We start from the raw sequence: 14,460 nt of genomic DNA, 5'->3' as shown, positions 1-14,460 counted from the left end.
GTTTCAAAACCCGGCAGGGCTGATCAAAAATGAACCTTTCTATTGAAGCATTGAAAAGTCTTAACTTTTATTTGCTTAATAGCATGGAAATGTTATTTTAAAACAAATAGAACTTGACATTTTCATTAATGTTCTCTTATAGTTTAAAACCATAAACATTGTTCTTATTTGAATCTCAAAGTAGCTTGATAATTAGGCGAGTTGCCGCCAATTAATACTACATTTATTGTGAAGATATACCTGAACCTGAATTACAGCTGGCATATCCACATACGCTAAAGTCATGATATCATTCTCGATTCCACTAACACGTTATGCGCACATACTATTTGGGGTTTTCAACTCGGGCAGGATATATCCTCGGATTTGGATTATTAACCCCCTCGGATGGGCTCACTCGCACGTGATGTAAGTCGACCGGAGTTCACAGAACCGAACCGCACAGCGCTTTTTCCGGACCGACGGCAGCATCAGCAGTCGACGAGAGACGAACGCGAAATGAGAACTAGATTCTCGTCAGTGTGCCAAAAAGGCGAAAAGGTTTTTCTCCAGCCAGCGACGTTGGCTGCGCTCCGCAGTCGCTACCGTTAGAGGTCGGCTGGTTAAGGAACTACGTACATATTGGCTACCTATAATCTGAAGCTCTCATTGTGACTACCACCGGGCTTCAAATCTTTTTTGTGTGGAAGCACATTTAAATCTGGGCGCCATAAAGGACACATAATGAGGTCGGAAGCTCGGCTTAGTGAATGATATCGCACAAGCCATTTGACATCCTGCCCAGTCGCGCGGCCTTTGAATTCCCAGGACTCACAGGATGCAGTGTCAATGGAAGATGCATGCGATAAGGCCGATCCAGGAGGGGCGCCAGCCAGGCACATTAGGTATCCATAACTGGTTATTGATTCCTTAAATTTGCACTAAGTGCGGAACCATTCGATTAGGATGAGAGCGTTGCATTAGGACTGGGAGGAGAGCGTTGAATTTCATATACCTGCTCCTTAATTCCGTATTGTGTCCGGTGTCTGCGGAAAAGAATGACAGTAATTTGACACAAAACGTTGAGGTTTTCACAAATCGAACATGTTTATTCGATTGTGTAAGAGCGGCGAGGAAGCGAAGGCTCAAGCATTCATTGTGGTCCAAATAAGGAATCTCTCCGAATTGACCAAAAAAGGCGGTCAATGAATGCCCATTGCTCATTGGCTCGCGTCTTCACCTTTGCATCGCCTTAATTCATATTGCACCGCGTCGCTCAAAAGTCGAATTAATTATGTGTCTATTGGAGGTATTAATTATGCTAACCAAAGCTAACAACAAGTTAAATTGTAATAGTTGGCATGACGCCTAAGTGAATCATTTACATTTAACAATTACATTTTACTTGTTTAATAAACTTTTATAGCTTGGTATAATTTACAATTTGGAATTCATTTATGATTCCATAAAGAAGAACATACGTATATATTTGTGGATCAGCATTAACAGTCGAAATTGCAGAAATATTTTAATATACCATATAATGATAGACATTATTTCTTAGGATTATGGAGATAGAGGATATATTTAGCTATGAATGCTAATAGAAACAATTGCTTGACCAAACTTTCACCAGAATATCTGACAGTCTAAACAGATTCATAGCATCAAGTTATGGATCAATTACAGTTAATATACATTGAAACCATATGTATGTGGAATGGACCTAAGCCAATCTTGATTTTCAGGTTCACAAGGGCCCATGGATTTGGTAGGGAGCGCTCTGGCGGGTCTTCGGCTCGGGCTAGAACGTGGCAATTGCGGATCGGGCACGACTTTATTGTGGCTTAATAAATTAAAATAATTTTGATTGATTACTTTGGATTATCTTGTCATTTGCCAACATCAAATAGAATATTTAAGAATACAGGTAAACCGGTTCTCCTTTGTTTTGCGTGAATATTCGGCTATCGACGGCTGGGTTCTCGGTGGTTTTCTTCTCCCATCCGCGGAGGTTTCGCGCATTTCTCGCTTAAGAATTCGTGCTTGGCTCTAATCAAAGCCAAATCTTGGTATTACGTCTCAGTTCAATTAAAACGGTATTTCTGATGTGATAGTGGAGCCCACAAGCCTTGGTCCTAGCGCAAGCGAGGTCCTGTGCGAGTCTGAAGAATACATAAGTAACCTGAGTTGCAAATTTCATAAACTTAATGTGCCATCTTCGGTTGTTTACTTATGCTCGGATGGATGTTATTTAGTTTTTGTTTTTTGTTTTGGAAGCCGCTAAAACGCGCATATGCTGTGGGTTATTCGTATGCCGCTTATTCTCGGCTCTTGCCGTCACTCAATACCGTCAATACTCTTGGCCCGCTCAGGTTCTGAGGCCTTACTGGTATGCGTGGCTTTTGAGTAATGCTTTTGACCCTTTGCCAGTTGGCGGTTGCCGGGTCCGTTCTTTATTCCGCTGTTATTTTTATTTATTTATTTATTTTGGTTTGGGTTTTTTCTCTATTATTAATTGTGCGATTGGAAACTCTTGGTTTTCAATCACATGAAATTCAGAATTTTACTCCATTGTTTGCCATTGCGAGACATGAATATGCTGAAATTTTCGGACTTACTCTGGTGGTCAATACTCCCATGGCGTAATTCAAGATAAAGATAAATAAATTATAAAGGTTCGAATGGTGTCTTGACGGCCAAAGACTATCTGGTTTTTGTAGGCACAGGTAGACAGTTGGAAGCTGTTGAGCAGGTCGAAATAGTTTCACCTCAAGTGTGTTCCGTCGGTCATACATAAAATCCAAGCTCACAGTTTACAAACTTACTCGGCAATACATATACATATATGCGCACTTCACTTGGTATTCTAATGAAATGGTATCCACTTGCAAATGATCAATTGCCATTAAAAGAGTTTTGACTCCGAAATCAGAGTTCACTTTTTAAGCTGGCCTATTACAGTTCGGGACTCAAATGTTATTTTTGTCATTCCGTTCACCCTCAAAGTCTCTAGGCTCTTACAATTTGGATACACGGATTCATTCTAAAGTTTATTCTTACCCTAATAAGCATAATTTATGTTTTACTGGAATGCACTAGTTAGATGGAAAGATACGAAAGATATTCATTAACATTGTCTTTAGGTGAATAATGTTATAATAAAGAATTATGTCCGTGGAAGCGAAACAGGGAATACAACTGTAAGGACAGTCTCACCTTTAAATTAAAACTGTCTTTCCTGACCTTCATTTTATATTACGATTTTGATTCTTAATAATAAGTTGATCCAAACTCTGGATTTACATAGACAACCGAATTTATCTTTTATTTTCATTTTGTTTATGTTGTATAAAACCACTAATTGAACAAATAAATCCTTCTTTCTTTCTTTCTTTATTTATGTACGCAACATAACAAAGCTAGTCTATTTTTCCATTATTTTCATATATATATACATATATTATTTTCCTATTTATGTTAACATATATGTACATATATACATATATGTAATATTATAAACATAGTCGTCCCATTATCATAAAATGAAAGCTGTAGCTTTAAAAACAAACATATACATATATCTTAGTTTGCGAGAAAATAAGTAAAAATTCTTCATATTCAAATTTACAGCAGTTCTATGGACTATACGAAAAATTTGTCTGTCATTGACTCGTTTCGACTTGTATACTTTCAAAAATAGAAAAATTATATTTGTATAGGTTCATTGAGATAGCTCTAACTTTAACTACATCGTTTTTTAATCCCCCAATAAAACATTAAGGAAGAAAGGTAGAAACATTTGATTGAGATTCAAAATCACTTTTCCATTCGAAAATCAACGAGTTTCATTTGTATACAAAAGTTGCAGCTTGGCTGAGGTGTTTTATAAGTTTTAGTATCTAAGTGGTATCAACTTAGAGGAAATTAAAACCTTTTCATAGTTTTAAATTATAACAATTAGGATAGCCTGTCAAAAGTATCTTTTTCGATTTGGCTTATATTTTTTATAAATTCCTTTTTTTAAATTATTCATATCCTACATAGACCTCTAAGTAGTATTTTGCTGTCTTTCAGTTTTAAAAGTTAAAATGTATTGTTCATAAACTGAGATAAATAAATCCTTATATTAATAAAATGATTTCCGTTCATTTTATTAACATCTGTTTATCAAAACCGAAAACCACCGGAACTCCTTAATTAACACAGTCTGACTTCTGCAGGATCAAACTGTAGCTGTAGTTACTTTGTAAACCTAAGTTGTAAACTCACTAATTAGTCTTCAATATAAAAGACAGCTGTAACTATAAGTGTTTTATGTACTCAAAATATCTGCATATTTCCAATATTGAACTCCGATATATGTATATATACATATATGTATATATCTATGTGGGGTTGTGTATATGAATCTATGAATATTCTGATGTAAATCCTCTTTATTTTACATGCGGGATGCACAGCAACAACCTAACAGCGGCATCTAGATTTCGGTTTTCAAATCCCACCCATAGATGGCGACACCAACCCGATGTAATGTAATTGCTTACCTCAATGTAAAATTAATTTAAATTAAGTGAATTGCAAAACTATAAAAATTCTTTGTTTTAAATTAACTTGTAATCGGTTTTTTATAAAAAATAACTATTGTTCAAGATATGTGTCATATATACTGCCTTAAAATCATTAATTTACGTGGGAAAAAAATATTGTACTAGTGAAATTATGTGCTGTGTGCTTAAAATCGTTATAACCTCCAGTATTATTAAGATTATACATATTAACTACGAAAATACGTAAGATTAAAATGCCTACTAAAAAATTTAAATTTAAATTGAGTTCAGACTCCGAGTATTCTAAATTCTAAGCAAACAAAAAATTGTATTGTTTTTCAGTACCCATTTTCAAGGACCTTCTTATTTGCTCATTGTCAAAATTATATATTAGAGTAGATAAACAAAATTTTAAACAGAAGAAGTTCTCCACTATTAGAAAATTAAAAAATAATCGATCTAGCCCATTTCCATTTCCCATGTCCATTTGTTCGTCTATGTGCGTGTTCTGAATGAAAATTGGCACATAGTCTTATTTACATATATTCTGTTTAGATTATAAGTAGAAACTATAGATCCTATAGCTGCCATAGGAACTTCGCCTCACATTCAAAAACTCTGAAATATACTCATTTTTTAATACTTTAGAATTTTAATTTCAATGCAAATCTGATGACCAATATAATCAGATGAAGATGAAAATGTAAAACTACAAAAGTAAAAATAGAGCTGTATAACTGATGCACAATATGGCTAGACAATAACATTGAAAAATGGCATTACTTTTTTATTATTAAAGAAATATACATATTTTTATTATATTGTTTCAATTCTGAGCTATATTTATTTCATACGCTTTTCAAATGTTTCAAATTAAATCATATTGGAATTATTGTTTTATGTTTTGTATCTTCTGTTAAATTTTTTCTTTCAATTGATTAAAATTTTTCGAGTCTAAATTATATATTTGCAAACTGCAGCGGTGTTCAAATTTCAGTGTACCAAACTTAGCTTCCTATCTTTCCTATCTTGTAGGTATTTTTGCGTTATATTTTTTAAAATCTAGCTTTGTGGAATAACTAAGTAGGCAGTATATCTACCTGTCACTCTTTAACTAACCATTCGGCAGTCGATTCAGTCAATCTTTTCGAAAACGAATATTGTCAATATTAATAAGCGAATCAACTTGATCAGAATGAACCGTCGTATCAGGGTTTCGTTAAAGTCCCCGGACAGGGAAAGCATAGAGTTTATTATTTTGAACAAAAATCCGCTAAGCAAACTAATGCAGAACTACGCAGATTATTTCGGCCTCGATCGCAAGAATCTCTACTTCCGTACCCGAGGCCTCTTGATTGTGGACACTGACACGGCCTATCTTCTGCATATCGACACTGGATCTACTATCGAAGTGACTAAAAGATATTAAAGGCGACCGAAACTACAGACATCAGCAAGAAAACCATTTCATAATATCGAAGGGACCGAAAATAATTAACGACAAGAACACGAGTGAGTCATATAAAATGTCAAAATTAAAAAATACCCAAGAAATGTTTATTCCTAGATTTTATAACTATTAGCGCTATATGCTTCCATGTACACTAAACAATTCTTTGTGAACAACAACTGAGAATGTAATACTTCTTAACTTACAAATAATGGGAGTTAAAACATTGAAAAGAGCTGCCAAACACCACAGAGGATGAGTAAATGTAACCGCTCGATGGAAAGGTACTTGCAAATAATAATTAAATTAGCACGTGGCTTCCATAAAGGCGATCACGTCTGAATTCCTTCGCGGTGACGTAATGATTTTGAATACTTATACGGTAGCCGGGTCGGGAATTGGCTCGATCTCTCGGCACCACTATTACTGAAATTGCCGCTCCAAATCATTCCTCCTAACCGAAGAAGTGCCCGCCCAGGGAAGGAACATGCCTGGCCGATTTTCGCATTTTTGTTTTGTTTTTTTGGCCACTACCTGGCCGAAGTTGAGTGCCACCAATTATAATACGACATATAAAACAAGTAGGCCCTAACATTTTATAAAACTCCTCACTTTCATCGGGTGGAAGCGGGTTTTTAATTACGCTGTCAAGTTGAATGATGGTGGGGATGCGAGGGGGTTGCGTTTCGGCAGAGACCCGGCAGCGGGGAGGGGAGGCTAGGGGGCATGGAGACATCGAATTCCATAAGGACGCTGTGGTGGCAGCCATAGAACAAGGCGAGTTCATGCGGGCCATTGTCATAATATTGTCAGTAAATAAAGATTCCATTTGCCGGCTGCACTCAAATTTACATACTATCCGCACGGCCAGCGGTGGCCGTCCTAAAATTGGTTCGTTTCCAATTAGATTACACATTCGTTCGACGTCCGGTCCTGTCATTTACTGGAGCTGCAAGTTGGAACTGTCGGAAGAGCTATAAATTAAACGAATTTAAGAGGAAGCTTCGCTGCGAACTCTGCATATAATATTCATAACAACAATGGAAATGTTCAGCGGACGATAATCGATTTTTGCTTATTACGATCCAGGTACTCCTCGGCCCTTGGTCCTCGCCCTCCTGGCTGCGCACGCGCTCCCATCCGAGGAGTACGACTCCGAGTCCGAGTTGGAGTTGGAGCTGCCGCTCACGTCCTCTCGCCTGCTCCTTGGCCCACAAAAGCACGGAGGAGCGGACCCTTAATGAAGTAGTAAAACTCATTCATAAATGTATTAAACCTGCTGGGTATTTGCGGATTCCTCTTGGCCAAAATCGAGAGTCTGCGTCCGCTGTTCTAGCGTACAAATGACGAATAGAAGAACCCGCGAAGTCACCTCTTGGCAGCCATGCAGAATACACTGCACGTAAATCAGAGGTCTTTACAAAAATGGCATGCCACAAGCAACATTAAGAGTGTTTTTTAAAACTAATCAAAGCTTCAATAAGTTATTATTATTGCTTACAATTTATTTGTATTATGAGAAAGTGCCAACAAATGTACAAGGTTTGCTTAGGCACCACAATTAAATTACAAACCAGGCATGATTTATATACCTGTTGAAATATAAAGTTAAAAGCAATGCAATAAAAAACATATTTGTAAAATTACTTCTTACTATTTCCTGTATACTGATTTTGGGATACAAGATCTTAACAAAGAAAACATAGGAAATGTTATTTTTACGTAGCTCTTGTAGCTTAAAACTATGCTAAATTTTCTAACTGTGTAACTGAGTTCAGTACGGCCCGAAACATCTTGCAATCTGGCTTGAAAAGGCAGTCTGCCAATGCAGCAGCCTCGGTAAAACAGCCCAACTGCAGTTCTTCTTGATGCCGGACTCCTCCATCCTCCATTTGGCTCAGGGAGGCAACGCATGCCGGCCAACATTGCCGGCCAAAACGGTTTTGTTCTTGCCTTAACTTGGGCCTTTTGGGTCTGGGCTTAGGCCCTTGACTTGGGATCCGGCCCTTAGCACGGCTTAGTTTGCCACGAGCCTAACACACGCCGTTCGCGTCGACGCCGTTCCGACACTTGATTCTGCTGGCGGATCTTGGCCACGTTATGAACATTTACATTTATCTTGCCAATCAATTTAGTTTTGTTTGGACTTTTTAATTTCCTCTCTGCAAATGAAATCAATTTTGATGCGTGCATATGCAATTCGCGTTTCCTTCGAGACTATATCCGCGCGATGGTGTAGGCCCAAGCGGAAATGCCCTCGAGTGGATGCGAAGGACTTGTTATTATCTCGTCCGCACTTTCTAAAAAAAGGAATACACACGTGTGTAGTCAGCAAGGACTATCTTATTCGATTTGATTTCATTTAATTTAGTTAGTATTGGTTCAGGATCGTGTAGCGAAGCAAAGTTGAACAACCCTTATGTCCAAATATGCTAAGTAAGATCCATCTGCTTGAGGTCGCTTTTAAGGCACATGGAAAATTGGAACACTTATTCTAAATTATAAGCAAATTTTTCAATAAATCATAAGGGAGGCCATCAATCAGAATTTTTGCTCGAACCCTTACAGACATCGGATTGAACGTCGTTTGGCTAATAAATAATCTCAATGCTTAAATAATTTCTGATATTTCGGGGTCTGTGCAGCGTGTGTGCTATGGGAATTTTCGGCACAGCCGATCGGGCTATGTGTATAGCATTCCTTTTTTTCGACTGGCCATCACACGCAAATTGACGATGCGTTGCGCTTCAATCTCATAAATTATTTTGGCAACGCATCACGCGAGTGTCCCAGTGGGATTTTACCTGATTTAGGCCGTATTCGCAGGGCCCACCAAGCCAAGCCAAACCAAACCAAAGCAAAGCTAATGCCAACATGCTCGGCATGCCCACTTCGAGCCGACTTTGCGATTTTTGTGGGCGATGACTCTTGGTCTACCTCTTCGCTCTGTTTTTGTTTTGATCTTTGGCCCTTGCCCCGCAAATTGCCCTATTTTTTTATCGGGCACCGAGCAAATTCTCGGAAGAAAGAAACACCATATAATTTCGCTAATTAAATGGGGGAGCGTGTACCCACGCATTTCGGGAATTTTCGAAGGGGTATCTCTCAGCAAACGCATTTGAATTTTTGGCTCCTGATGTTTGATCACTCCCACCGCCATCCTTTTATTTTTTCTCAAGTTAAAAATCGTGTCTGCCCCTTTACACAGACAAGTCATTTTTTGTTTTCAAAGGCGTTTTCCCACAGTGTTTTAGAACTGTCCGAATTATAGAATCAGTGTTGTGAATTGAATTTTATTGTATTTCAATGAATTAGATTAAGAGTTTAAAGAAAATGTTTTATTAACCTCTATCTCACTAAATAAAGGCTAAAATTTACTTTTATATAAAGTAAATATAACAAAAACAGAGAATGTTTTTTATCGAAATTATTTCACTTTCTTGCAAAAAGACATTTTTCAAATCGAGACAATAAGATGTCGACTTTTGTTGAAAAAAAAGATATATTGAATTTGAGAAGAAGTTTCCCCTCAATTTTTAGCTTTTCCGATATTCAACTGTTAATGGTATTGCCGGATATTGAGTTAATAAAATTCGCATGTTTTTTAACAGAAAAATGAAAACACTTTTATATTTGTAGGTACACGAAACAATTACATAACCTTCAAGAAACCCTTTTAGAGTAAAGTTAAAGTTAAATTCAAAAACTGTGGTCTTTCCAGAATTTTAACCTATTCAATTTCATTCAATTTCATAAAAGTTTTAATGTTTGGATAGTTACAATAGAATATTTATTAATAAGAAGTACGGACGAGGAACTCGAATTTTAGAATGTTTCGATAGTTAAGATACAATGGAATAGTTATTTATAAGATGTACGAGGATCTCGAAAACACTTCTTATTTAATAATGTATATTTATAAGTGTTTACAGATCAATAAGTGACAGGTTTTCCATTTCTATATGTTTTCGTCAAAGATTAAGTTATAAAGCATTTTACCGCCGATAACTAAACTTTAACCGGAAAAACTTAACGTCGTGGGCTGATCCTATTAATTCAAACGAAACCTTTGGAGCTAATATTTTATTAGAACTTTTTGACTGAGTGCTTTAGATTCAGTTTAAACGTTACCATCTATTGGGCTCTGGATGAGTATTTTGGATTTGGTGGCATGAAACCTTTCCAAATTTCCAAATATTAATAATGTTGTATCAAAAAAGTTTGATGTTTTGATTTCTTTTGAAAATGGGAATAACATAAGCTTGAGTTTAAGAAGTCTTTTGTCGTTAAAGGGATCGTTACTTGGCGTGGGGCAAACATAAATCAGATTGAAGTTTATGTACATGTTATTCCCAGAGCAAGAGTGTGCCACACGGACTCGCAGGAAAGCCCATTACTATAAATTGGTCATTGATTCTGCTGCTAGAATGCCCAGGAATGGTAATCAGTTTGTGTGTGAATCACGGGCCAGATTGCCGGGTAATTGGCCAAAAGTGCTTGCGTGCCCGAAAGTGCCCAAAGAAATTTCAGTGTCAATCAAGCGGCGTTGCCCCATGGGCGCTCGATGGTTCAATATCTGATTTTGAGCGGCTGCAGCTCACAGCCCACAGTTAATTTGCAGATTTTGGCTGACAGATAATTACCATAGAGCACTTTGTAGGCCCGTCGATAAGCCCGCTCACACCAGATACAGATACAGATCAGGGATCAGTGATCAGTGCAGCGATTAAGGATGCGATTCTTACCATCATGAACTTCTGATCCTCGAACTGATGCTCGTTGGTGCGGTGTAGAATGTGCATTTTGATTTAGATTAGCTGCGACAATATCTATTTAGGTAGAAAGCATAGGTTTGCTTTTGAGATGCAGAACAGGTACGATCACTAAGTTTTCTTATTGAAAATCGATTTATCTTTTTTGGCACTGGTTAAGGCAACAATGGGTGCTTGAGTTGGAGTCACGTATCCGTCGCTATGTACACTAAACACTAAACGATTAATAGATGCGAATCAATTGAGATTGTTATTGTTATTTTTGTTATTATTGTTGTTATTCAAATTGGAATGCAAATTAAAATTCCCGATGGTAATCGATGGTGCGGATCGGTTCGGAACGGCTTTCGGTACGGTTTCGGTGCGGTCTCGGTTCGATTTCGGTTCGGTTAATTAAGTGAGGGACCCGCAATCGAAATTCCGCCTTTGCGCAGCCACCAGACGTAGTTCTCGACTGAAGTTGGATTTTCTGGTTGGACGCAAAAACCTTCAGGGGATGTGCGATGGTGCTGCTGCTGCTGCTGCCGTTGCTGCTGATGCTGATGCTGCTGCTGCTGCTGCTGCTGCTTGTGCTGCTGCTGCTGCTGTTTTTTCACGCACACAGCGGCGAAATACATAGGAAAAGTGCCCAAAGCCTATGCCCGTTCGCCGGCCCGCTGTATGGGTGAGGCCGCACACAGATACTCGGTGCAAGCAGGTTTTTGGCTCTCGGGCATCGAAGAGAGGATGCCGAAAAGCGAGGCCCGCGCGCAAAGAGAGTCGCGGCGCACAGCCATTTATATTTCGGAAGCCACGCCCCGCCAGCGGACTACTAGACAATGGGCCGAACCCCAGGCTGCGGCAGCGCAGCTTCTGCACATACAGGCAAAGATACAGATACAGCGAAAGATACGGCTGCGGCCAAAGATACGGGCCCGAATACATATGCATGGCACACGCTCGGATACAGATACAGATACAGATACTCGCAGATAGGGGTTGCAAACGGGGGTTGGCGACGTGCCCCGAGGGTGGCTGCGTTGCTACTGGGAAAACCCGGGCATTGGGCATTCGCAGCCACTGCCACAGCCACAGCCACATCTAAATCCATTGCCAGATTGCCAGTGGTACGTGCTCCGGGTTCTTTCTGCTCTGCAGCACTTCCCATGTGCTGGGGGATATGGCTATGTATGTATGTGCCTCCTCCTCCCTCCCCTAAACCCAACCAGGACTTGTCAAAGTTAGGGGTTTTGTGAAATTTACATATTCCTCAAACAGTTCCCGCTCCCCTATATATGTACATATATACAAACGTGTTTCTCAATGCACGCCATAATCAAAACAAACTGAAAATAACAGATTTTCTTTTTGCTTAGCCATAAAACCAATGCGGGGGATGTTACATAATATAACGAAAACATTTGTAGTAAGAATGATAAAAAAGTGCTATATGAACAACAATTGTCCAACATTATTTAAGCCTTCATTTTCCCTAATTACCATATATTAATAGAATTAAATTCTTATTATTAAATGGGTTTTGAAAGACTATAGTAAGCCTTTTTAAAGGTCATAAAAGTATATCGGAGGTTTGGACAAAATGGGACGACTACAACGATATCGGTGTTAGATTCTAAATCTTGGTTGTTTCTTTAGGAAATTTCAAATATGTTCGTCTTTATTGTTTGTTAACTCTTAACATTCAAAATGCACTCTGAAATTCGAAAAAATCATTTTTTAAATGCGTGGAAACCGACATAAGGAATATCTGGTATTGATATTTAAAATACATAAGGTAGAAATGCCTCCATCAATGCTTTGTTAACTTCGGCCTTTAATTATTTTACACTCCGTGAATATTCCTTTTATTGCTCTGCACTTGTACATTATTCGATCCCATAAAGTTACTAATATTAACACTGATTAGTTTCAATAGTTTCCTGACCTATCCTTTATTTTAAAAGGGATAATAATAATAATAATAATAACAATAATAATAATAATAATAATTAAAACAAATGATACTTTTTAAGATCGTGCAATATAGCGGAGATTATTTAAGACTTATAAAACATATTTAGATTTAAAAGCATTTTGGGGTATTACCCCAAAACTTTTTAATTAAGATGTTGACGTCGGTTTTCTTAGGCTTTTTTGGTAATTTTTTTAATAGGTACTTAACTAACTGAGAATTTATAACATTTATTTTATTATCTATAAAGTGCATCAAAAAAATACATTAATTTAGCACCAAATGTGCAGGACATATCTTATAAATTTCGGGGCAATCGATGAAGTCCTTTTTCAGATATTATATTGAAAGTTAAAATAAAACGAAGAAAAAATTTAATATATATTCCTTCTCAGAGTTATATTTTCGAACGAAATTGAATATAAAAAACCTTTATCCTGAATTGATAACTTTAGTAAAGCGAAGTGAACGTATCTTTACTATTATTTAAAACAAATATAATATGCAGTGTTTTAAAGTTGTCAGTAAAAGCTTATTCACAACCGAATAAACCAAAATAATACTTTCCCGTATGAATTTAAAACAAAAAATCAATTTAAATGTGTTAATTTGCTTTGCGAGTCTCTTAATAAAGAAATAAAATAAAATTTATATTTCGCAGTTCCTGGGAGTATCTCTGAGGCCTTCTAAACGTTTTTATTAATTAGTACAAATCCAGTTGTGTCTGTCTTTGTTTCTTTGGTTACACAATTAATCTAGGGAATAAACGCGTTTAGGGTTTAGCAGCTGTGGAAAATTGAATCACTTGCTTTTGCGCTGAGCCTGAGCTTTGAATGTTTGCATCCCCCAAATTGAATTACGCCATTAGCTTTCCAAGTGACTCAAATGGACTTGAGCTCCTACCTACCCTTTGAGGCCAGGGAAAAGGGACCTGGATCTGGAAAGGGTAACGAATTTCGGTAGGGTTTTTCCTGAACCAACAAAGCAGCTCCTATTATTTGGTACGAATTTGTAAGAGGGCAAAATAAAGATATGTATCCGTGATCATGTCGACTGCACATACACATTATATGTACATACAAAAACGGCAGCTCACGAAGCTACCTCGTAGGAACCGTAAATTTCGTGTGGTGGAAGCGGTGATCAGGTGCATTATCCAATTGCGGCGGTGGAATTCGACGACCCACCTCCATTTCAGCGATTTCATTGCGGCGGCACGATTTTTGATTGCGGCCACGACAAGAGATCGATCGACCGATGATCGGTCCGCCATTTTCTGCTGCGATTCGGAACCGATACCGATACTGATGCACTGCTCGCATTACCAATTAATTTCCAATCCTCCCCGCAGCATTGCCATAAATCGTGATGCACAGTGGTCCTCGTGCTCATGGTAAAAGCGCCCAAGTACACCTCTGTGCAACTGCCAACTACCAACTTGCAACTACCGACACCACACCTACACTGCGCCACATCCACAGCCACAGCCACATCCACATCCCCAACCCATACACGTGCACTCCCGAAAATGGCAGCTTTCTTTGAGCCAGTCATAAGCTGGCTCTAAAGACTGGGGCCCGAGTACCTTAAGAGCAGGCAAGCTGCAAGCCAGAGCTGCAGCTTGGAACCCGGTACCCGGTACCCGGTACCCGGTACCCGGCCCGAGCACCTCATTTAAGATGCGTCTTAAATGCGATCGCCTCGGGAGAAACTCGTGAATGCCGCAGGACTTGCATGACTACTGCCCCGACTGTT

The 14,460-nt window shown here is 38.3% G+C and overlaps 1 protein-coding gene and 1 long non-coding RNA gene across 7 annotated transcripts in view; one reads left to right on the top strand and one right to left on the bottom strand.

Moving 5' to 3' along the window:
• Positions 1 to 14,460, bottom strand: part of TfAP-2 (transcription factor AP-2) — a 29,678-nt gene that overhangs the window by 5,361 nt on the left and 9,857 nt on the right. Inside the window, exon 1 of one of the 6 annotated variants that reach the window (XM_020960301.2) lies at positions 10,728 to 11,369. The exons of 2 other annotated variants lie outside the window; for them this stretch is intronic. In XM_020960301.2, the coding sequence (XP_020815960.2) occupies positions 10,728 to 10,784 (57 nt within the window). In that variant the 5' untranslated portion in view covers positions 10,785 to 11,369. Of the gene's footprint in view, positions 1 to 240; positions 501 to 10,727; positions 11,370 to 14,460 lie in introns of those variants that run through there. 3 more of the 6 variants (XM_086834568.1, XM_086834572.1, XM_086834569.1) reach the window with 3 other exon arrangements.
• LOC147643578 (uncharacterized) lies at positions 5,635 to 6,586 on the top strand. The gene is made up of 2 exons (XR_015272067.1): positions 5,635 to 6,044; positions 6,100 to 6,586. It is a non-coding gene; the product is annotated as an uncharacterized LOC147643578 (long non-coding RNA).

The sequence above is a fragment of the Drosophila serrata genome, unplaced genomic scaffold, assembly GCF_035046125.1.
Source record: "Drosophila serrata isolate PLE 108 unplaced genomic scaffold, ASM3504612v1 contig_272, whole genome shotgun sequence".
NCBI classification, from domain to species: domain Eukaryota; kingdom Metazoa; phylum Arthropoda; class Insecta; order Diptera; family Drosophilidae; genus Drosophila; species Drosophila serrata.
This window is presented reverse-complemented; position numbering and strand designations above follow the sequence as displayed.